This window comes from Amaranthus tricolor, chromosome 13 (genome assembly GCF_026212465.1).
Source record: "Amaranthus tricolor cultivar Red isolate AtriRed21 chromosome 13, ASM2621246v1, whole genome shotgun sequence".
NCBI lineage: Eukaryota > Viridiplantae > Streptophyta > Magnoliopsida > Caryophyllales > Amaranthaceae > Amaranthus > Amaranthus tricolor.
This window is the reverse complement of record NC_080059.1, coordinates 1253631-1279346: the sequence shown is the minus strand read 5'-3', so window position 1 is coordinate 1279346 and position 25716 is coordinate 1253631. Positions and strand designations below refer to the sequence as shown.

The 25716-nt window shown below is 31.4% G+C and overlaps 2 protein-coding genes and 1 long non-coding RNA gene across 4 annotated transcripts; 1 reads left to right on the top strand and 2 right to left on the bottom strand.

The window, feature by feature from the left end:
* Nucleotides 1–3759: 3759 nt before the first annotated feature.
* On the bottom strand, nt 3760–4941 carry LOC130798461 (uncharacterized). Of its 2 annotated transcripts, none has more exons than XR_009039055.1 (2): nt 4861–4941; nt 3760–4231 (listed from the first exon to the last, which is right to left on the bottom strand). It is a non-coding gene; the product is annotated as an uncharacterized LOC130798461 (long non-coding RNA). The 2 variants fall into 2 exon arrangements; XR_009039056.1 differs by lacking the exon at nt 4861–4941 and adding an exon at nt 4341–4851.
* A 7215-nt stretch (nt 4942–12156) lies between these two features.
* LOC130797936 (uncharacterized) lies at nt 12157–13297 on the top strand. Its single transcript, XM_057660734.1, has 2 exons — nt 12157–12388; nt 12494–13297. The coding sequence occupies exons 1-2, from the start codon at nt 12381–12383 to the stop codon at nt 13059–13061; spliced, it is 576 nt and encodes a 191-aa protein (XP_057516717.1). The 5' UTR covers nt 12157–12380; the 3' UTR covers nt 13062–13297.
* Nucleotides 13298–24700: 11403 nt separating this feature from the next.
* On the bottom strand, nt 24701–25485 carry LOC130798322 (uncharacterized). The gene has a single exon (XM_057661258.1). The coding sequence runs from the start codon at nt 25407–25409 to the stop codon at nt 24921–24923; it is 489 nt and encodes a 162-aa protein (XP_057517241.1). The 5' UTR covers nt 25410–25485; the 3' UTR covers nt 24701–24920.
* Between the last annotated feature and the right edge of the window lie 231 nt (nt 25486–25716).

Genomic DNA, 25716 nt, shown 5'->3' with positions numbered 1-25716 from the left:
TGGGTTTTATATTTTGATTCATTTCAATAAATTTATTATATTTTATTTTTACATACGATTCTATTTACTTAGAACTTATTTTGACGTGAGGTCTTTTATGATTAATATCTGACCAATGTTCTTTTGATGATTATTTATGACGATAGTAATTACTTTCTTAGATTTATAATTGTGCAATTATAATGTTGTTTTGAAAATCAAATGTGAGTCCTTGAAAATCAAGTGTAATAACTCCTTCACAATAAATTAGTTAGAGTTCTTTTTTATCTCTCTTAATAGTAAAAATGAATTACCTTATTTATGTACTTCTTGGTGTGTATTTATAGTCTATCATTGTTCGTGTTGAACATTCTTCTGTTATTTCATCAATCTCCAAAATTCTCTTGCTTGTCACTGTAGTTGTCTTGGACGTGTCAAATTATTCTTTATTTTGGTGATTTTTCCTTTATTTTATATGGCTTTCTTTGTTTTTCCTATTAACATGTGTCCCACTAGCTTATGATGACCTTTTGTAATTGACAAGTGTCTTCCAATTGTACATGACCTTCTTATGCACTAATATTACTAATATACGTTCAATGCTTCTTTAATCCTCTTAGATGAATGTTGTCAGATTACCTACTAATCTTGATAATTTCTCCCAAATTAATACTAAATTAATCCTTTTAGATATTTCTTTGCCATGATTGCTTCTGACTAATATTTTATATATACAATATTTATCAAACTTAATATACCCAAATATAATTTTTGATCATCATCTTTAATTATATATAATTATATTATAAAACCCAAATCAATTGATAAATTAGACTAATAACAACTACCCACAAAATTATATTGTGCATAGCATGCTCATTGTCTTTACTTATAATGACATTACATGGTAGAGTTTAAGAGAAATATATTTCCTTTGATCCTAATTAAATGTTATGATATGGTCAAGTAAGTTCTAATTAATTAAATTCATTTAACAATAAACTTTTTAAATATCAACTTTATGTCATTATATATATATATATATATATATATATATATATATATATATATATATATATATATATATATATATATTACATTAAATTGTGTGAAAACCTTGATCATTATCATCATACTTGGTGTATCCCGTTTATACGGACCTATGAGCAGTGTATCTGAAAACCTTGATGCTTAACTAAATAGTAGGACATAGGTTAGTCCTTCTATTGAAATTTACAAGTAAGAAATCATTTTTTTAATAAAATTTCAAAATCACCCTTATTTATATTATTACTTATATTATTACGTGAAAAATAATACAATATAAAAATAAAGTAATATAGTTAAGAAAGATTACTCAAAAGAAGGAAATAAGGTATATGATATGATAAAATTTCATATGCATAAGTCTTCTTTAAATGAAATAACTTTATCGGTTAATGTTGGCTTATGTGATAAATAAAATTTATTAATTTATTATCTTTTTCACTAATTTAGCATTTTTACGAAAGAAAAAAATTGTGTAATTTTTCCCTAAATTGAACTATATAAAATAATTTATGATTTACAAATACTCCTATTTCATTCCAAATTAGAAACTAAATAATTAAATCAAAAATTTATATAGCTCAATGGTGAAATAATAAGATAAAGAATTAAAGATGAAAAAAAGTCAAGTATGATGATCAGACAAAATGTTAATTAAAGAAGATGATAAGATGTGGTAAGTGACAAATTGTACAATCAAATAATTAGATGTACAAACTTGTAATTAGTGCTAAATGAACATATTGATGTTTTAAGTGGGAATAAACACTATTAGGGGGCAGGCATTTAAAATGGAAGAAAAGGTACAAAACTTTTTTACAAAAAGGAAGGTGGGATTTATTAAAGATGAAATGAAGGTACAATTTTTCTTTTTGTATTTGGTGTATCTATTATTGAGTTGTCAACTTGTCAACTTGTCAACTTGTATGCCCTTTTGAGATGGTGGTGGCTTGGTGCCTGGTGGGGTTATGATTTTTGAGTTGGGTTATTCATCTAATGTGTAGACTCACTTATGGTTGTTTAAAGTAGTTCTTTTTAAGGAGTTATTGTCTTTTCGTGGGATAACGTTAAATAAGAAGCTTATATTCTTATAGTATGTATGAGATGAGCTATTTAACTTATATATGACTCGTTTTTTCAGTAAGGCCTCTCATACAACAATATGTGTTTTTACAAGAATAAATGTACGTTAGATTTTGAATTGAGGCAGATCTAGTTTGATTTCTCCTGTCACTTTGAAATCACAACAATAAAATTGATATAAAGATAAAGAAATGATAGAGATATTAACACTATATAAATGATATAGGATTAAAAGAAAAAAATGTGATGAAAATTTTAAAAAGTGATATGAATTAAAAATTGAGTTTTTTCTCAGTTGGAACATATATTATTTTGTTTAGTCAAAGTTCTAGATTTGGATAATTGATTGTTGTTGTCGTCTTCCCCTAGCTATCACTTTCCCAGCCTATCATCATCATAATCATCATACTCAGTGTATCCCACTCATAAAAATATGAGCAGGGTCTGGGGAGGGAAGGAAGACGGCAACCTATACCCATAAAAGAGAATGCGGTCAAAGAGTCTCCCGATTTAAAGAGGTACTCTAAGAAAAGTTTAATGTTTATAAAAAAAGAAACGTGGGATAATAAAAGAAACCGACTATGAAGAAAAGTGTAAAACTATCGGTCAAAGAGTCTCCCGATTTAAAGAGGTACTCTAAAAAAAGTTTAATGTTTATAAAAAAAGAAACGTGGGATAATAAAAGAAACCGACTATGAAGAAAAGTGTAAAACTATTTAAAGGAGAGGAAATATGTTTTTTTGTCTTTCAATGGATTCTAAACAATTGATTGTTTGCTAGTTTGATCAACTAGTAGTATTAATTTATTTTATCTTTTAAAGAATGTTAATGGCGAGGTTTGATAAAATTAGTTATTATCTATTGTTACTTTATTATAAAGAAGTTGGGCAAACCAAAGCCAATGAAAAGCACTATCCACAATAGTTTTTTTTTATTTTTGTTTAAAAGTCATTTATCAAATAATTTTTTGGCCATCGGACCAATCAACAAGCACAAAGCTTAACAAATTTCTCGAAGGGAAGATTATCTTGGCCAACCATCATCAGATCAGATGAGAATCAAACAGAACAATGAATTATATTTGCATATTCATATCCAAATAGAATGAACAATGATGACTTAAATTAGATCATTTATCAATAGTAAGTGGCCTTTTTCTTACACTTTATCTTGTTGAATTTGTGTCATTTGAAACATATCGACCAAAACTTCTCGCATAATGGCCGGTGCAACATCAACGAGAAAAGGAAGTTAAGTCACTCTTCACATATGATGGATCGGATACGAACATGTGAGTTCATCGGCTTGGGATCGCGACATAACAATTACTCTTAGTAATGAACAAGGTACCGGACTAGTATTAGCTTAAAATCGCTGCAACAGCTAAAAATATGATTAACTGGAGAGCTAGCAGAGTAAACATAAACTAAAATTAATAGAATTACAGAGTAAATAATAGAAAAGATTCAAAATCATTTAAACTAGACCTCATCAAACACCGGGCCGGGCCGAAAAAACAGTCCATTGATGCGGGCCGGGCCAAAGTGCGGGCCTAAAAGTTCATGCCCAAACCCCTAATATGTGGGTTTGCGGGCCTATGTTATATATTATTTATACATAATTAAAAACACAAATTACAAATAATTAAAATAAACAAATACAATTGTTACATATTGTACATAATTTAAAACACAAATTACAAATAATTGAAATAAACAAATACAATTGTACATATTATACATAATGTAAAATAAATTTAAAGTGCAAATCATGAACAAGCTCTTTTCCGGGCCGGGCCACGTGCTAAACGTCAATCCCAAATCCGTCCCAATAAATTCGGGCCACTTATTTTCTGCCCGAACTCTCACTTTTTCAGGCCGAGCCGGGCCGCCCATGATCAGGTCTAATTTAAACCAATAGCAGAACATAATTTAATTAAGCCGATAAAAAAGCAAAAGAGATGATTGTTATTATACCTGTTCAAGTATGAACCGGATTAAAGCCTCAATCTTCAGCCCTCTACGGACAATTCCTAAAATTTCAGCATCAGGATGATATATTTCAGATCGGCCAGGTGCCTTCACCTTTGCATTGATGTCACCACCACTGCTCTTTGATTCACCTTTGATTTCAGATCGACATATAAGATATGAAATATTCAGTTCAGAAAAACAGCTCAGGTAACAAACCCAAAATTTAACAGACTATCTAATTGATTCAGGTGTTAACACCTTGTTCCCACTAGTGCTCTCTAGTCGCTGAGAAGGGAATGACTATAGAAAATATATTGATTCGGATTTGGGTCCAAATAAGGGAATGACCATAGCAATATCCAGTTTTTCATAGGCTGGTCATGAACAAATAAAAAGCTTTCTAGTCGTTCAAAAGCAGTAAAAATCAGATCTATCTTAAATATGACAGACATTATTGAAGCTTCCATACGAGGATGCAGCACAATATCATATAAGACAAATGATGCAGCATGCCGGGGAAGTTAATGATGTAATTCAAAATTCAGTATAAAACCCCAAACAAAGATAAACAAAAGTACATCCTGTAGTTGGATTACAGGAAACATCCGTTTCTCCCAACATAACCAAGAACTTATGAATATCTATTTGCAAAAGCATATCACTAAGCAGGGGTAAAAAGGGGAATGAAACTGCCAGCAGGATTAGCAATTGGGAAAAGCAGGTTTCGAGAGCCCGTTTCCCATACCCACGTAAAAATTTCATAGCAAGAACATCCTACCTTCTTTACCTCTATCTTTATGTGAGTGCATTCCAAATGAAATCTAACCATACCGTGCTTCTCCCGAACATCAAGTACTTGATCACTAAATAAACAATCATAGTACACAAAAGCCAAATCAGGTTGATCACAAATAACCATCACCAAGATCATAACACAATCAAACTCACCGAACACAACCCAAGCTTCCACTAGTGGAAAAAACCTTATATGTTGTGCAACATATGCTGCGGTTTTATAAAAACGCAGCATAAAAGTAGTAGAAAAATTAAGCAAAAAAAAAAGGTATATGTTGCGATTAACCACAACATATACCCTATTTTTTTTGATAAAATCCCGCCTTCATTCATACTGCAGATTCAAAACCCAAGAAAATATATTATTTGTTTTCAAAATCCATCTTACTTCGACATTTGCTCATTTCTCTTTATCTTCTTCAACCTTCTTCAACCCTGTTTCGGTAGTGAAACGAGGAAGTGCAAAAGACACTTAAAATACCTGGAGATAGGTGGAAGTGTGATCAAGAGGAGCGACTCGTGGAAGGAAGTGACTTGGGTTCCTGCGAAACAACACGTTAGCCTTATCCGGGGGTGATCTCCCGGAAAACCCCTCTGACGCTGAAGTTAGAACGTGGATATGAGAATATGGAGTTAGTGATTACAGAATGAATACAAAAGGATGCAGTGGGTGATGTTATTGGAATGTTGGTAGGCTAATGAAATGGAGTATGAGCAAGGATGCTTAAGAGGATTATTTTCAGATTCCCCTCCCTTCTTGATGGTAGCCCCTATTTATAATGGTGAGGAAGGGAAGTTATTTCTAAGAAGAGGTGTAGTATCATGGGAGTAGTGGGAGTAATGGGAGGTGGACTGGTCATGGGAAGAATGGACAGTTATCAGCCTTGGAAGAAGGATGACCAGTCAGTGTGAGTGAGTGGGAAGTTAGGTCAAACAGGCAGTTACTTCCAAGGAGGGAAGTTAAGGTATCCTGGAAGTAGAAACCCTATGGGCCATACGGGGAAGATGGGAGATCCAAAAGAAAGCCCATTGACCAACAGTCAAAGTCCACTGTAAAGGTCAAGGGGTGTTTTGGTAATATCATGCAAATTACTAAATAAATAAATTAATTGAGTAAGAAGTACCATGACAAACCCATAAAAATTTGTTGTTCTTCCTCTTTTCTTCTTCAACCTTTAACTTCTTCAAAACTCACGAAAATTGTTGTTGTTGTTCTTCTTCTTCAAAACCCACGCAATTGTTTTAGGGCTTTATTTTTTTAAGGTATAATTTCTCCTTCAAAACCCACAAAAATTGGTGTTGTTCTTCTTCGTTTTTTTAGTTTTTCAAGCTTCATGGTGTTTTAGGGCTTACTTTTTGTATGCTAGTTATGTGAATTTTATACTTAGGTTTTTTTATGTTAATGGTATTTATTGTTGTCTTCGTTTTTTAAGATATATATTGTTGCCTTCGTTTTTTTTTATGCAAGTTATGTGAATCTCACTTAGGTTTTGACAAATTGGTGTTTGGAGATTGGTATGTGAAGCAAATAATATATGAGGGCTTTTTAAACAATTTAAGGTATAATTTCTTTAACCTTTTAGTTTTTCAAGCTTCATAGTATTTTAGGGTTTATTCAAACTTCAACCTTTGAACATATGTTGTGCATGAGTTTGTTTTTGTGTATAAGTATGAATTTTAAAGTATAAGTTTATAACTTGAATGTTGGGTATAACTTGGAATGTTGTGTATAAGTTTATTTTTGTGTAATGTAATTATGAATTTTAATGTATAAGTTTATCACATGGAATGTTGTGTTTAACTTGAAATGTTGTGTAAAATGTCATTGTGTATAAGTTATGCAAATATAAGTTTATAACTTGAAATATTGTGTATATAGGTTTGTTTTTGTGTATTGTAAGAATGAATTTCAAAGTATAATTTTATAACTTGAATGTTGTATATAAGTACGATTGTAAGAAGTATACGTTTATAACTTAAAATGTCATTGTGTATAAGTTTATAACTTGGAATGTTATATAAGTTTGTTTTTGTGTATTAAGAGTATGAATTTTAAAGTATAAGTTTATAACTTGGTATATTGTGTATATAAGTTTGTTTTTGTGTATATAAGCATGAAGAAGTATAAGTATGAATTTTAGCGTTTAAGGCATTGTATAATTTGGAATGTAGTGTATAACTAGGATTATTGTGTATAACTTGAATTGTTGTGTGTAATTCATTTGCGTTTTGTAAGTAATTTATCCTCTTTCCCAACAGTGTCTTTAAATATTCATAATATATATCAAAATTGTTTGTGCTATGTGAATCTAAGTTTGTAATTCGAAGTTTGTTCTTTTATGAATTAAATCATGGGTTGAGCTTTTATGGATTGTTTTTGTTATGTGAATCTCATTTGAAATGTTGGTAATTTACTAGTTGATGGATATATGATATAAGTAAGAATTATCGTATGTGCATGTATAAGTATGAATTTTAAAGTTTAAGGCATATTGAAATTGTGTTGTATTTGGTTGCAAATTGTAGTAGGTTGTATAAGTATGATTTTTTAAAGTTTAAGGCATATTATTTTTGCTGTAATATTAAGCTTGGTATGCACAACAAATTTCTTATGTTATGTGTTTTATGCAACTATAGTGTTAAATTGCATTCCTTGACACGCATCAAGTTATCGATGAAATGAAGGACAAGTTATATCGTCGCGTTTCAACTGAATTTTTGCGTAAGGTATTAGTAGATTGTGTGTATATATATATATATATATATATATATATATATATATGTATATATATATATATATATATATATATATATATATATATATATGTATATATATATATATGTATATATATATATATATATGTATATATATATATATATATATATATATATGTATATATATATATGTATATATATATATGTATATGTATATATATATATGTATATATATATATATATATATATATATATATATATATATGTATATATATATATATGTATATATATATATATATGTATATATATATATATATATATATATATATATATATATATATATATATGTATATATATATATATATATATATATATATATATATATGTATATATATATATATATATATATATATATATATATATATATATATGTATATATATATGTATATATATATATATATATGTATATATATATATATGTATATATGTATATATATATATACATATATATATATATATATATATATATATGTATATATATATATATATATATATATATATATATATATATATATATATATAAAACTCAAAATTAACATATAATAATATTTATTTTACAATAGTAGTAATTTACACGTACAATTGCGAAAATATACACATTTACAATCTAACAATGTTTTATATATTTATATATATATATATATATATATATATATATATATATATATATATATATATATATATATATATATATATATATATATATATGTATATATATTAATGATGATTAATTTGGATGATGATTGGTGATGATTAGAGAAATATTGAATGACTATTAGTGTAATAATTATTATGTATATAAATATTGAATGACTATTAGTGTAATAATTATTATGTATATAGTTATTAATATTTAGTGGCGAATTAGTATAAAATGAAAAAAACAAAAAAAAAATGGACTGAACCGCAGCATATAAGCTTTTTCCACTAGTGTTCAACCGATGTAACTAAGCACCTAACATCATTCCCGTATATAAGAAACACAACAGCTGATCCAAGCAAATCGTAGAGAGAACAAATTCCTACCTGCCAGTGCCCCCACCCAGGTTGAGTCACAAACCTGTAAATGACACTTTTGGCATGCGCATAACAAGTACACAACACAGCATACTTCAACACCGAACCGTAACTCTAGACATGGAGACCGAATTAACCTCAAAATGAGGTGATATAAATGAGCTAAGTAACACTACCAGTTTATACAATAGTTCCCATACTCTATTCATACGTAAAGTCATAGCAAACCATTGTGCCCGCTTACTATACTCTACAACGTGCTCATAAGTTGGAGGTCCAAATGACTCCACAAAAACGGCTACCAATCTTGCTAAAACCACAAGGCTCAATGCATAACCTACCACACTTATAGCAACTAAAACAACGCTCCCTACAACCAACCTATCAGACTTCTCGATAACACATAAAGCCTTTTCTTGAAACTCTTTAGATCAGCGGAATGTTCCCTATACAGACTCCTTTAAACTATCCACAAATATAAAGATAGCTCCAGAAATCACAATCAGAGAGATACTTGGAGCAGCATCAACACCATCAATCTGAGGTCGAATAGAAATGGATGAGGGGTTATGTAACACCCCGGCCCCTCGGACCGCTGGTGACTACTCATGCAGACTGTAGACTAGCCCCACAAACCAACACAAGTCTTTCCAGCGCACTTTGGCCTCACTCGTGCGCACCCAGGAAAACTTCCCAGGAGGTCACCCATCCTAAGATTGCTCCCCACCAAGCACGCATAACTGTGGAGTTCTTAGCAAATGGGCTCCCTAGAAAAGAAGATGCACCTTGTTGATATGAGTAGTCTATCAATCCTTTTTCAAGCTAAATCTGGGGTATTACAGGTTAACCTCATACTCCACCTCAAACTCGGTACCGCTATCACCATAACTAGTAGCTGCAAAATACACCACAACATACCAAAGCCCTAACAAGGCTCTAACCATGAGATAGCACGATACCCTACTGAGCCAAACCACACACATATTGGCCACCTCTAATCTCGTGTGTAAACCTCGATCGAACAAACTAAGCCAGTATCGACTTAACAACCAAGTATTAGAGAGCATGCATAAGATTTTCCCTAACAAGGTCTAATTTGCTATTCATGTAAAACCGCTTTGCAATGGTGTTATCCCATAGGTATGATGCCGCACAATACCTAAAACACAGAACATAACAAATCCACTAAACAAATCGCCCAAATGTAGCCAACTAACCATCTTACCATACAAGTGATCACGAGCTTCAATGCTAAACTCACACCCTTGTTTAAACCCAAAAACCCAATGCTTGTCTTCCTCAAGGTAGGCATCCTTAACACATGTAAGACGATTCCCAATGGACAATTCCAACCCTCTACTCTCACCCATATGACCATGCTTATCCCAAACTGTCATCTTCTAGTGATAAGTAGAAGAACTAACAGCATAACTAAGCAGCGTAACACCCTGAAAGACATACAGGGACTTTACTTTGATACCCCTAAGTATCAAATCTGAACCCTTAAAGACACTCACTTCCCTATTGCTAAACTCACCCTTGAGCCCCAAATCATCTAAGGTCCCAAGCGATGTCAAGTTTTTCCCTAATGCAGGAACATGCCTCACCTTAGTCAAAGTAACCCTTCTCCAATCAATAGTCTGAAGTCTCATGGAATCAATACCTACTACTTCACATGGAGTACCGTTAGCAACTGTAACTGAACCCCCAAAACAAGACTGATAAGTATCAAACCAATCCCGACGAGGACTCATATGGAACAAACTACCAAAATCAAGAATCCAACTATCAAACAAATCACTAAACTCAACACAACTAATCAATGCTAAGTCTTCCTTCGAATCATAGCTCTTATTCTTTTACTTTCGACTACCATGGCCTGAGAATTATGCTTTAATTCTGGACATTTAGACCTAAAATATCCTGGTTCATGATGGTGATAACATACTATGGTCCTAGTGTTGCTAGACCCATCTAACTAGCACCGTTACTATTGTTAGACCCATTTTTTATCTGGAATTTTTACTCGACCTAACAACTAACCCACTGCCATAATTCTCATTGTACCAGCCGCCTTTTGACTCAACTCCCTAGTATAAAGTGTTGCCTTCACTTTCTCTAGGGTCAACTAGTCTTTGCCAACCACAACAGACTCCACAAAGTTCTCATAACTATTCGGTAGAGAAACAAGCAATATTAATGCTACATCCTCATCATTTATCTTAACTTCTAAATTACGTAAATCTAGTAAAATAGAATTAAAATTTTTTAGATGATCCATTAATGACGTACCTGACTGCATCCTGAGGCTAAACAATCGTTGTTTCAGAAGCAATTTGTTGGTTAAAGATTTCGTCATGTACTATGATTCCAATTTTAACCATAATTCTGCGGTCGTCTCCTGATCAGCAACCTCCGTGATGATATGATCATCAAGACTTAGCAAGATGGTAGAATAGGCCTTCTCCTCCATCACTGTTAATTGTTCATCAGTCCATCCGTATCCAAATCCCGACGTAGATGCCGCACTCTTTGGGATCAACGGACGCCAAATCTGCAACTGCTTTGATAACGCCTTCATCTTAATCTTTCATAGCCCAAAGCTATTCTTCCCATTAAATTTCTCAAGCTTTATTGTAGAATCTTCTACCATTGTTTCCCTCAAAAACTCTTCCTAGGATTAGACTTGAGCTCTTGATGCCAATTGTTGTGCGACAGCGGAAGCAAAGATCGAAAACAATAACGGAAAGCAATAAAAATTCAAACAAACAATAAAGAAATCAGACCGTGAAATTAACGTAGTTCACTATCAATGTGATAGCTACATCCACCGGCACCGAGAATAAACTTTTCACTATAAATTGAGAGATTACAAGATGAACGAGAAACCACAACAATGGCTCTCCAGGCCTTTTCTCTTTTAGTTTTCCTCACTTTGTGTTTCATGCATCATTGCTAATTCTAATTACAAGAGGAGTTTATATAGTATGCCACTTAATAAAAAGAAATTAGGTTAACAATTACAAAGAAACCGGCCCAAAAACTAAGTAATTGTCAAAAGAACGTGCAAAAACTGAAAACCCGCAAAAAACTGCACAAGTCGTGGCTCGCGTATTGAGGCCCGCGACCTGGGCGTCTTCCAATGCAGTAGCTACTTCGCGCCCCGCGTACTCCGCACCCCGCGCACTTCGACCCATCTCTTGATTTCATCTTAAAACCCGATCTTAGACTCGGTTCGAGTCACAAAATCTCAACAAAAGACAATATACTTGAATTGAAGTTCCACCCATTAAACGAATTCCAAGTCAAATTACAGTTGAGTCTATCTAACCATAATTCCATGAAATCAAAATTCAATTTAGTGCGAAAGTAAGAATTATCTATAAAAATACTTCAATTTCGTTTTTTTCTTTTGACCATTGACTAAGAGGAAGAAAATGTTAGATGAAAATCAACAAAGTTGATGACCCCCCGCCTAAACACCCGCACCTCTTAATCTAACCAATTACACATACGAGGCTAAACTAGGTAAACTTCTTACTAGAATATGACTATTCAGTAGAGTAAACTGGCTGTATTTCACCAACAAAATTCTCCTCTCTTTTCCTTACAAGCCACCATCATCTTCATCCATAAACCCCGCCTCAAATACCTACAATTTCCCCTTTAATTACATCTCATAATCTCCATTTCCCATCTTTATTTTCCGCCATGGAAGAGTAAGCAATCAATCCCCTTTTTCTCTCTCTAATAATTTCCATTTTATTTTGCATTTTTTTCAAAATCTAACACTAACCCATTTTTAATTTCATCTCAAATTGCAGATCCGGCTTTTACCCAGATCGAAACAATCAACAAATCCCATCATTTTCATCCTCATCATCATCAACCACAAGTGTTCATGTTACCGCACTTGACGGCCTAGTTAACGTTAATTCCCTTTTCACAATCGCCGTCTTTGTGGGTCTTTCTCTAACAACACCAGGCCAACGTAGCTTAGAGAATCGTTCATCTTGTGACGCCGGCATTGACGTAGCTAAGAAGCTTCTAGTATTCGAAGTGGTTTCCTTTAGTTTCTTCCTGTTTTCTTCCTTAGTTGCTCAAGGATTAAAGCTTGCAATCAACATATTGAATAGTAAAGATGTTGATGAAGTATTTAGAGCTCATATCAACACAAAGGTATTAAGAGTTGGGATGTTGGTTTCTGCTGTTGGAAGTGTAATGGGTTGCTTGTTTTTGATGTTGTCAATGGTGAATGTGATTGAAATTAGATTGGGATTGTTGAGTTGTGGGAGTAAATCTGCTGGGCATGCTGTTGCTGCTTTGGTTATTCTTGTTACTTCTGCGCTTTTGGTTTATATTTCTACTGCTCTTTATGCTTTCTTGCATTGATTATTAATTATTGGTGTTGTAATTGAAATTTGGGGACGTATTTGTATAAACTTGGTGGATGTTTATTCGGGAATTTCAATGGAATTTGCTCTGTTTTTGATCAATTTTGTGTTATGCTGTGTTTTTTTTGTTAGCAGCCTATTGTTCATCTGTTCATATGCTAATCAATACTAACTGTAGTCTTTAGGCGAAGTAGTCGTTCATTGTTCTATCATTGGTTGAATTAGTGTTCTTATTCGATCATAACGATCATGTTGAGCTCTATTGCTCATAACTAAATATATATATATATATATATATATATATATATATATATATATATATATATATATATATATATATATATATATATAACATATTTTCAGTTAATACTTCCTCTTATTTATAGAAAATGAGACATTTTCTTATTGGGCCAATTCACTGAAAATGTCCCATTTCTATTTTTTTTTTTTACTTTTTTACCCTTACTATAATAATACAATAACACATAAATATCAATACCCTTTATGAAAAAAAGAGAGTTTTTCATTTACTTTTAAGTAGTCCTCTACTTCTCCTTGATTTTAATGCAAAACTCAAATGCCTCATTCTCTATGAACATAGAAGAGTATCAATTTAAATTTTTTACTTTTTAAAAATTTTTTGGTTGTAACTTAGAACATGTTAAATACTCTTCCGACTATTTATCAAATAGAAATATTTTTATATATGGAAACTTTTAATCACAATAAAAATGATTTTTCTATTATAATATAAGTTCCATTTTCATATTCTTGCTTCGCCGTTGTTTAGATTGTCTATTTCAATTTAAGTGTTTTTATTTCTAGATTTGGAATCATCTTAAATCTAATAAGGTTTAGGCTTAGGTATTCTAGAGTACATATATTTGTTATTCTATTTAGGGTTTTTAGGGGTTTTATATAAGTCCCTTTTAATCTTACTATTTCGTATTGTTATTTCTCCACACATATTAGATACTCCTAAAATTTATTCTCTTAGTTTCGTTCGATATGACCACACATATTATTGGTGATTTACATCAAATCTGTATGTAAAATTAGTTAATTTTCTATGTATTTCTTTCTTGCCTTTGTTTTGTCATAATAGGGTCTTTCCTCCTTGAGTTTTTCCAAGTATATCCCAACTATTTAAAGTCTAAATAGTTCAATTCAGTTAAATTTTTAAACATTGTAGTAAGTGTTGCAGATTAATTTTATTTGCATTTTCAGTTCTAAAGCTATAATAATAGTTCTAATAAGTTCTAATAGTAAAATGACTTAAGTATGTATACTTCTCATTTAGATAAAAAATTGTTTGGCTCGACGTTAACGTGTGCGAGAATAGTTTGTAAGTCATTTATTCGTAGTTCTTGTTTTTATATTTATTGTCTTTAAATATGGAAATTGGCCCTTCGGGAAGAAGAAATTGATTTGTTTTTGTAAGGCAAGTATTAGGTTGCTGAAAACTTGTTTCAAATTGCATCACGCAAGGGAAAACGAAAAGGAACTCTAACGTTCAATTTGCACTAGAATAACCGATACCCCCTCTGTCCTTTTTAATTTGCATCAAAGAAAAAGTGGGTAAATTTTAAAACAGTGATAATAAATAAAGAGAGGTAATAAATTGTGTGGATGAAATTAAAATAAAGTTTAAATATATGGATGAGATTAGAAAAAAATGGTGGGCTATTATTTGAAAATAAAAATGATGCCAATTAAGTACAAATGAGAACAAAATCAAGAAATATGAGTAAAAGTGATAAACATGTAGAAGTATATTTATGCAAAAATGAAAAAACATATATATATATATATATATATATATATATATATATATGAAAAATTAAGTTAAATGCGTGGAAGAGAATTAAAGAAAGAGTGTGTCTAACCAAATATAAAAATAACACAAATTCAATGAAACAAACTACAAAAAAGTAAGATTGATTTTTTGGAACAAGTGAAATATCATATGCTTAGCAAGAGAACAAAGATGCTCTTTTCGTATCTAAGAAATTATCACAGTTATATATTGCACAAAGATTAAAAAATATAGTGTCATTTGAATTTTGTATATTATATTAAAGAAAAAGTTAAAATATTTAAATGAATATAACAGAAAATCACGGAGATATTTGAATAAAAAGAGTTTATTACAAAATAAAAATGATAAATTAAATAAAAAGATATGACAATCTCTTAGAGACAGATAACTGTTCATTAAATTAAGACATAGAAGCAAACAAAAATACTTGATCATTGCTTTGCTAATTTTGCTTACATAGTCTTTTCAAAGGAAGAAAATCACGAGTTATTACATCCACATATCCACTTACTGAAGTCTGAAGGTGAAACTATATATTCCGATTTTTGATTCTTAATATTCATACATCTTTTTAGGAAGTATTCTTAGTACATTTTTAAAGGAGGTATTTATGAGTTTATTAGTATTATTTGGAGTTGGATGATTTCCTTTCTTTTATATGTGGAATAACGATAAAATTTGAGCAAATTAAAAATTAGATAAAAATAAAAAAATTATAAATTTATGAAATAGTTGGAATAAATATATAGATTATATGGAAAGATGATTGAAATATAGATCAGATGAGACTTAAAAAAATTGTGTAAGTCGTAAATAAAGATAAAAATGCAACAAATTTCATGAGGGGGACCATTATTGTAAATTATACCTACACCTTCTTTGGAGGGGCCGAGTGTTCAACAGAGTTAATTGTTAGTTTCATATATTAATAAAGGGGTTATATTGGAGATTTTAATATTACTTAGTTCAAGGAAGGGAAAACTAGTATAAATAAGAACATATAGTAGCGATATGTATATATATTTTGCTACTACATTTTCTTATGTATACTAACTAGTGTATGTTTATTGGTCGTGTTTTATTGAGTTTGTATACTTTCTTGTCTTTATATATAATTTTTTTTAATGAAAAGGGTTAAACTCAATGAGTTACAAATATATAACCCTAAGAAAAAAATTAGAGAAATCAACAAATAACTATAAAATTTGGAGGCAATAATTACTATAATTAATTATGAAACACAATGTGAGCAAAAATATAAAATAATATTAAAATAAATTTAGTGTAGATATTAAAAGAGAATCAAAGATTAACAAATGTTGTATGGATGATTCTAATCACGAATCCATACAAAATGAGAAATAAATTAATTACTAGGGTTTCATTTCCAAAGCTTCCTGATTAATTAATCACCCTTTAATTAGTGATTTCTTCTCTTAAATCATCATATTAAATAAATTGTGATGAATAATACTTCTATTAGGATTTGATAAAAATAATTAATAATTAAGAAAAGAAAAATGAATTTTTCTATGAATCTAAAGCAGCAAATCCACAACCTTTCATCATTTGCTTAAACTCTTTATAATTAACCATTCCATCTCCATCCACATCAACTTTTTAGCTCCTTTTTTGTTACTTTCCCATTTCCGTTTCGATCAAACATTTGAAAAATTCTTTCTGCTTCATCCATATAAACAATAAATTTCGAATTAATCTTCCAATCCCTAGATGATTAATGAACTCAAAATTAATGAATTTTAATAGAATAATTAAAATGTTGACATATAAGATTAGAAAAAACCGTAAAAAAATAAAAATTACTTTTTTACATCTTAGTTTAGGGATGAAAAATGATGAAAAAAAAAAAGATTTTCCAAAAATTTGGATGGAAATATGAGAGGAGAGGCAAGAACTTCGTTAAATAATTGGTTGATAAATAATATAGAGAAAAAAACTAGTTGGAAATTGAATTTGTCTCCACCACACATATTTTGAGGTTATAATTAAGCTTATTTATAAGTTGAAAATTGGATTTAATAACTAAAGGAATACTTTGGTCTTAAAATACATGCTTCATGATAATTTGTTTATTTAATACTTTTTTTTTTTTTTTTTTTTTTTTTTTGGAGGTAAAGCTTGTTTAATACTTCAAATATTGAGAATCTAGAGACAAGTTATAAGAGACTCCTGTTTAGGACTTGGTCTTTCAAAGTTTACCTACTTTGTCTATGTTCTAGAGATTTGACTCAAACAAGTTTATTTTATTGTCTTTAATTATTGAAAATGATTTTGAGAATATTTTATGGGACATTTTTAAGAAAAAAAATACTATCAATAAATTCAGATATTGTCTAAACGCTCTAAATAAAATCATTTATTGACCATTTCTTATAAGTTAGGAATACAAATAATAATCTCACATATACTAATAGTCTGATATATATCTTGTATTTGTTGATAGTCGATGTACACGTATTTGTTAAAAATAGATCATATAAATTCACTGTCAGCGCTAAATAAAAATTATAAGTAAAATTATTGGACAATAATTAACATGTGAGTTTGTTAAAATTATTTTATTTCAAAAAACTACATAATAATCTTTAAGTATCTAAAAATATTTGGTTGTGGCTTTGGTGAGTTTTGGCTTGTTATTAATGGAGTACTAAATTCAATGTTAGTTTTTAGTTTCATTTTAAGTTTTTATTTTATTCCCCTTTAAAAAAAACATTACGCTAAGTATTCTCTCAGTTCTAACGCTTATAAAAATGGATCTAATTTAAAGGAACAAATAAGAGGGTTTAAGAAATTGAAGTTGGAAAATATGACACAGAAATAAAAATCATAAATTGTAGGCTGTTATTAATAACATGGGGCAATATGTAATTTAATTTTTTTTTTCCAAGATCAGAATACACTGAATATAATGATTTTAATTTTTTTGCTTTCTACTTCCTCCATTATAAAATACTTACTACTTTACATTTTTAACACTATTTATTATTCAAACCTATTTTATATATTACAGCTATATTTAAAAAAAAATAGTTAAATAAAATCTTATTTTAATCATCTAATCACTTACTTTCATAATATTAACTTTTTATAATTTTTAAATATGCATAATTTAATATATAAACGATTAAAATAACATATTAGATTGCGTAAAAGAAAAAAATACACTCAATATAATGATTAGACCATATATAACGTAAATATTCACTTTTTTAACGACAAAACAGTAGTAAAAAGAAGCACAGGGTCAAATCACCAAGTCCAATCCTCCTATATCATCTGTTCTGTGTCAAAGAACAAATGTTCATTTCGTATAGGTTCACAATTATGGTATGGCTCGATGAATTGATCAAACCATTTTCCCTCGATTGATCGAATTGTAAATCGTTATCACCACTATCATTCATGGTTTAAAGAATCAATGCAATAGTTATTCAAACAATTATTCGCTCATCCATTGAGCCAAGCAAATTTCAAGCCAAATAAATTTTCAAGTAATTCCTTTTCAAAACATTGAAAACAAGACAAAACCATTAAAACCTAATCTTAATCATTCGCGATCAATTGTATAAATCAAAATATGCCAAAACGAATGTAATTCAACCATGTGCCAATATGTTCAATCGAGAAATGAACACAATGACTAGTTAATTAATAGCTGAATTCATTATTTCGCAAACGAAGAAATTGCCTCAAAACACTGATATAGAATTGGGACAGAGTGCGTTTGCTTAATTGCTTATGATTATTCAAGATTAAATTAACCAAGCATGTTCCAGTATTAAAAGGGCCTGAAATATCAGGGAAAGGAATCAAAATCAGGCGAGTGATTCTGGAAATTTTCGTGTCGCAAGGCTCCGATTAAGGAAAAATTGTCTGGATGGTTGATGATAATCGAAATCCAAACAAGAAGCTACCTTGTTTTCTAGTGTAATTAAAAATTTCCTCGATTAATTAAAATTGAAACAGAAATAAAAAGGAATCTAGGGTTAGCAGAAAGAACAAGAAAAAGGGAGAAGAAAACAGCTGCTGAAATGTATTTGACAGGAAGACGCATTAGGGCTAATGAGGGAGAGTTTAGTTTATATAGGACGATTTGCCGAAATTAGGGTTAGCAGCTGAGAAGCTAAAAACCTAATTTAATGGGTTGAAATGAAATGATGAGCCCAATTTGCAGCCCGACTTAAATGATCCAATTTTGATAAGCTGGAAATTACATAAATACATAAATTGGTTTTCTGATTAAGAAGTTGATAATTAGTTTTATTATTATTTTTTTTGGTCGCAAAAATAATTATTTGATACATGACTTTTGTACAAATTGAAAACTTAGCTTTTAAGCTTAAACAACATCCATACTGACTTTTTTGTCATTCACTTTTAACTTGTTTTTTTACTTATAAACAACTAACAACTAACAAATATTTTTTTACCAAATATATTTGTAACAACTGACTTATATAAGTAGCTTAAACAATCGACTTATCAACCAATATTTTTAGTTGTTCAAACCAACCAACATCTTCAATAAAAACTCCAACTAACAGTCATTTGCCATTAGACCATAAATTGCAAACTATATATGAATTATGATTAATTATGTGTTTTGCAATCCTGGAGTAGATATACTAATTCATCATCATCAACCCCAATATTACGCTCGAAGATAGGATCTAGGTAAGAGAAAGTAACAAACAATCTATACCCGTACCCCTTGAAATAAGATGCTAGAGGAATGCAATCAATTTTTACTCTTAAAATGTGAAGAGTCTATGCAAGAAGAATGTGAACATCATTGCTTCTAGAGCAAAACTATTTGCTGAAAAACAACACTAGTCAAAATTGGAGCTGAAAGAATGTAATAAGCTCGTTAGGTAAATAAAATAAAAGGAGCGTATAAAAAGCAACTAGACACTAGGGCATAAATGACAACTAAAGAAACTATTAGTAGTTTAGAATGTGAATCTAGCATCTTCACACTGTTGTAAGTTGTTTGGTATAATTATGTAACGAAAACACCTTTTTACAAAACTATTATTGTTAGTTGTTTGGTATAATTATGTAACGAAAACACCTTTTTATAAAATATTATTAGAGTTTCAAGAGTGGAAACAAATTGGAGGAATTAATAACCAAAAGGCAACGAAAATGATAACCTAATTATCTTAACAAACGCAAAGTAATAGATTTACTTATCCGCTTTTCTTACTTAATCCAAAAAAAAACGCATATCAAACACTTTCTTAGAGTGATCAAGTTGGTGATAAGCACAATTGCGTAAATCAATTCGCTAGGTCATCTGTCATCCGCATTACTCAACTCATCAACATATAGACTCGTCAAAAAAAAAGAAAGAAAAACAAAGCTGCAGAAATACAGCCTCTTGTATAGCAGAACACTTACTCCTGCAGCTCTGTATACAACCTAACCAGAAATTTCTCTTAAAATATAATTTATGGGCAAGTAAAAGTCTTTGAGACCTATTAAAGGCTGTAGTTACCCTTGTCCCTAGGATCATAACTAACATATGTTCCTTGAAACTACAGGTGTTCAATAGGCCGGGTCGACCCAACGGGTCAAGAATCAAGTCACATCTTAAAGGGTCATTAGCGGGTCAGGTCGGATAATTATAGTAATTGGTTGGGGGAAAAGCTTTACCACTTTTTTTTAATATTTTTATTTATATGACATTATTATATACATAGGTGGATCGACCCAATGGACCATAAAGTATAATTAAAAAAACTATTTTATGAACTTTTAAAAAAACAGGTCAAAGTGGCTCCGCCCCAACCCATTTAATATTTGACATGACCCGCCTCAACCCGGACCACTTAAATTTTGACCCGATCCGGCCCATTAAACACCTCTCCTTGAAACTATTGCTTGATAAACAACCATTATTCTGACCTAAAAAGCTTTGTTTTGAAAAGCTTCAGACACCCTAATAAGGATCCAAAGCCTAGTTGGCACAAGGCAAAGGCCTTAGCCTTTGGGTGAGAAGTGTCCCAAAATCTTGGCAAAAATAAATCAAAAACTTCGAACAAAAAAAAAAAAAAAAAAAAAAACAGAAAGAAAAGAGAAATTAAAAAAGAACTTAAGAGACTAAGACCAAAAGACATTGTAAGGTGCTTTGGGGCGCTTGACTTAGGCGCTATAAAGCACTCTATGGCACTCTGGTCTTAAATACTCACCTTGCCCAACCCTATCAAGCCGCTCAACCAATGGCTCACCAATCACTTTGTCTTAGGTGTGCCTAGGCAAGCTTTTCAAATCTATACTAAAAGGAGAGAAAATATTCGTATCATAAGTCTAATCAAACTCGAGATAATTGCATTCAAATTTTTCTACTTGAAATGCAGACAAACTTTCCCAAGTCCCACAACTCACAATAAATTCTACCTAAAACAACTTTTCTACCATAGCTTTCTAGTTTCTATGGATATCAACCAAAATTCTTTCTTTCATACAACAAGCACCGCAAATTCCCTTCTTAAGTTGAAACATATCGGCTAATCAGATTCAGCTTCAAAACTAAGGTGCCAAACTTCTTTTACCTAAAAAGATTTTGCATTACAAGCAGCTCCATGCATCCACTAAAATGTAAATAAACTTGACGAAAGCATTGATTATCCACCTTTTTCTTTTCCTACGATGCAAGCACTACTATCAAGGGCAATTTCATTTAACACTATGCTCCCACATATAAAATGTATCCCATCCTATTTCACTAAAAATGAAGCACTGTTTTAGTCTAGAGCATTCACAAGAAAAAGCATCAAGCACAGAAACTTTAAAATGGCTACAGTCCCCTCACGCTCACACCCAGGACAACAAAACCTTAATCACCGGAATCTCTACCCCAGAAGAAAACACAACTTTAAACACACATATACTTCTGACATCGAGGCTCTCATTACTTAATTATTTGAAATTATATTGTTCAAGCATAGCCTCTAATCCTATGTACATGACTTAATTATTTGAAATTAAAGAGTGAATGTAATGAACATCTTAAATGGCAAGCTAGATGATACCCTATCGCAAGCTAAACACGAGCACAAAGGGTTAATTATGAACAAAGTATCCAGCCTAAAGGAAAAAATACACCTCATCTAAACGAAATAAAAGTTTGAAACACAATCTTCCGATTCAGGTTAACCCTTTCCCATTTTGAAGGGGTCCATGAGGAATCAATTCAGACAAATTTTATGTATCTTCAGTCCGTTCGGTTATTCATTAAATTTGGTTAATTCATCAATGAGGTTAAATTTGCTTCATATGGCTTGGGCATTTAAGAGGTTGAGCTACTAGTTGGCTTGCCTTAATGTAATCCTACAGCCTTCTAAACACAGGGAACCAGTCTAAAATAGTGAAAGCACATACATCTCACTTTTGCAAACATCTTGGGTCAGACAGCTCAGCTCAAGTAGCCTGAAAGTCACTCAAGGATCAGGCTGAGTACCCTCAAAAGTTGGCATTACAACAGCCAACATATCTTAAGCATTTAAGATTGTGTCACCAACTCACCATTACAAATCAGCCAACTTTAACGTTACCATAGGCCTGTGCCTAGCAAAAACTAGCAAGTATTGGCCTATTGGGACATCATAAGCTGTTACGACTCCTTCAAATATGGCAGTTGGACTTTTAATCTACTTTATAAATGTTATTTTAGATAGGTGCCCATCATAGTCAAAGGGATAATAAACTACTTCATCAAGGTTGTGCAATATAGGTTTCTTTGTGATCTAAGGAATGATCCACCAATTCACAGATCATTAATGACTAAAATTCACATATCATTAGTTAGCATAATAATGAACTCTCTCAACACATGTCACACAAGTATCTCAAGCTCTTTAACTTCCACCATCACTCCTACTCCCTGTGTCCCCTTAAATTATTTTACATAATCTTAATCTATTCATTTTGCTACATTTCCACTAGAGAGCACCATGTGTAAATCATTTCTCTAGAAACATGAGGAGCTAAACTTTCCCAAAACATATTTTCAACGAAAATAGCTTCTTTGCAGCAAGTTTAAAACCCCACATGAGCCCCAATCCCTTTATTTCATAAAAGGTGCATAAGAATTATACCCTTTTGTTAAAATGTAAAGGCTAATCAAGTTCATGTTCTAAACACTAGTGATCATACACATTCCCCCAAAGTTCCTGAAAATTTGAGCGACATCAATATTTTTAGCAGCAAATCCACTCCATGATCCCCATTACTATTAGCCTCTAATCTCCGCTGGATATAAACAAAATACCGGAAAGCATCAATCTGTGTGTTTACCAAAAACAAATCGCACACTTAAGAACATAATTCAACTAATATCATATGCTTTTTCTTCCTCTAAGATGCAAGCTAGTTTTGATACCGTGGTTTCTATCTCACAAGTCACAAGTCTAAACGTTCTAGAACTAATGTCCCCATTACAGACATGCTTCTCCTCTAGCTTTTTATGATGTTCCTTTTGGCTGTATTTCAAACACCTTTGAAAATGTGAATCACATCAGGTTTTATTATAAGTCCTTCCCAACTTAAAGAACTACCACTTCAAGTAGTATACTTAAATAGATTACATAATGTTGGTCAGCCTTACATTAGGAATAAATGAACCTCCTAAACTTCAAAAAATTATCAATTATTTTAATAAAAGATTTTTCTATAACACCAACAGCCAATGCCACACCAACAATAGCTCATTCACTTCTACCCACAAGGCCACAACACTTCTAAATGGTAAGCCAAATTGCAAGAATATCTTTAGCTTCAACAAGTCATCCCGCACGAGTCAACTCATCAACAAATACAGAAAGGAAAAGCTGCTGAATTATCCTCTATGTCCCAAAAACTCGAGTAACACATGATAATGTTCTAAGGTAATTCACTTGAAAGATGCCACATTACAGGGAGCTCCAAGTCTCCACTGTAATGTTAGTAAACTATAAGAAAGCATACATCTTAATGCAAAATTCTTCCCATACTTCCCTACCTTTAAGATGCAAGCAACTAATATCAACTTAATTTTTCTATTATTATTCAGGGTATTTTCATCCAAGTTACCATAATTCGAAGTTACAAAATGTGGAACACTTTTGATCTACACCTTTCATAAAAATAGCATCAAGCATGGAAATTTTGGACAACAATGCTAAAGTCTAAACACCAACATTATGGACAAAGAAATCTTCAAATGGCTGAAATTGAGATTGACATCACATCGTACACCGTCTCTCATCGTTTCCAAGTTCCAACAATTTAATACTCCCAAAAAATCATTTCTTGTTGAAAGCAATTCCTCCGCAAAGCTAAACCTTATGTAATGTTACCTGATTCACTAACCTTAACCCCTAATTGTGAACCAAAATATGAGAAATTTGGGCCAATTTAACAAACTAGATGGCAAATTTCAATTGTATAAAGGGAAACATTCTTCATTGCTGAGCAAAAGCTCCATTACCAACATCACTCCTTCAACCAACTCAATAACTAACCTAAAATAGCATCTTAAAGTCCAAACACATGCAAAAAATAAAAAAATAAATATAAAAAACATAGTCTGCCCAAATACAAGGCCTTAAAAGATTGAACTTTCCAAAGTTTAGCAATTGCAAAACTTTCACATTGTCAACAATAACATCACTCAATTGTACCAAATCATTAACATTATCAAAACACAGAATTCACAATTCTAAACCCTGAAAAAGGAAGAAAATTAGAGAGTAACCCCAGGGCTTAGGTTCAAAAAGAGCAACAATGAAAAAACTATAAACTATAAACTACAAATCTAAACAAAACACATAAAAATAATTCAACATAGTTCTGCCCAAATAAAAGGCCATCTTATGAGATCGAAACTTCCAAAATTCTGAACTTGAAAGCTTTCTCATTGTCAACAACAATAACATCAATAATCCAGAATAGCATCCCTCAATTGTAGCAAATGATCATCATCATTATTTAAACATTAAAAAACTTACATTTCCAAACCCTAAAAAACGATTAAAATTAGGGAGTATCCCAAGGCTTAGGCTCAGGAAGAGCAACAACCATACCTTGATGATCCTGAGTAAGAACAACCTGACAACCCAACCTAGAATGCTTATTCAAAACACGGTTACGTTGACTCCTACGAAGAACATACTGTTCATCATACGAAGCAGGAGGAAGTTTTTCAAGCCATTCTTGTGCGATATGAACTTCGCATTCAGCAGAACAAGCATCAATCTCTTCCAAACGATGAGAAGCTGGATCGATTAAGCCGTGGTTTGTTAGGGCTTTCAGTAAGGTTTGACCTGTAAGTCCGATGATTTCGCGTTTGTTTCCATCAAAATCGATTGCTGAGAGTTTGACGATTCGATCTGAGACTTTTTTTGAACCGCCGGTGGTGGAGGTTGCTGTGTTAGTGGATGTGCGAGTGAATAGAGAGATGGTTGAAGGAGTTATGGTGGTGCGGCGGAGGTGAGAGGAGAGACGGTGAAGGGTTGCGATCGCCATTATTGAAGTTGAGGTTTGGGAATGGCATAAAATAAGGAAAACAGAAGTTTGGGTTCGGGTTAATATTTCACTCGCTCCGCTCATTAATCCATAATTATAAATATTTTCTCAAACAATATGTCATACTCGGTGGTAAATATTTTGGAACGGGAGAAGTAATAAATTTGATAGAGGAAAATTAGGGATTGTAAATATTTTTTTAGAGTTATTGGAAAACATAAAAGGACCATAAAGAATATAAAAAATGTTAAAATAAAGTTAGTCGAAGATATATGAGGACCATAAGCATTATTAAAATATTAAAATG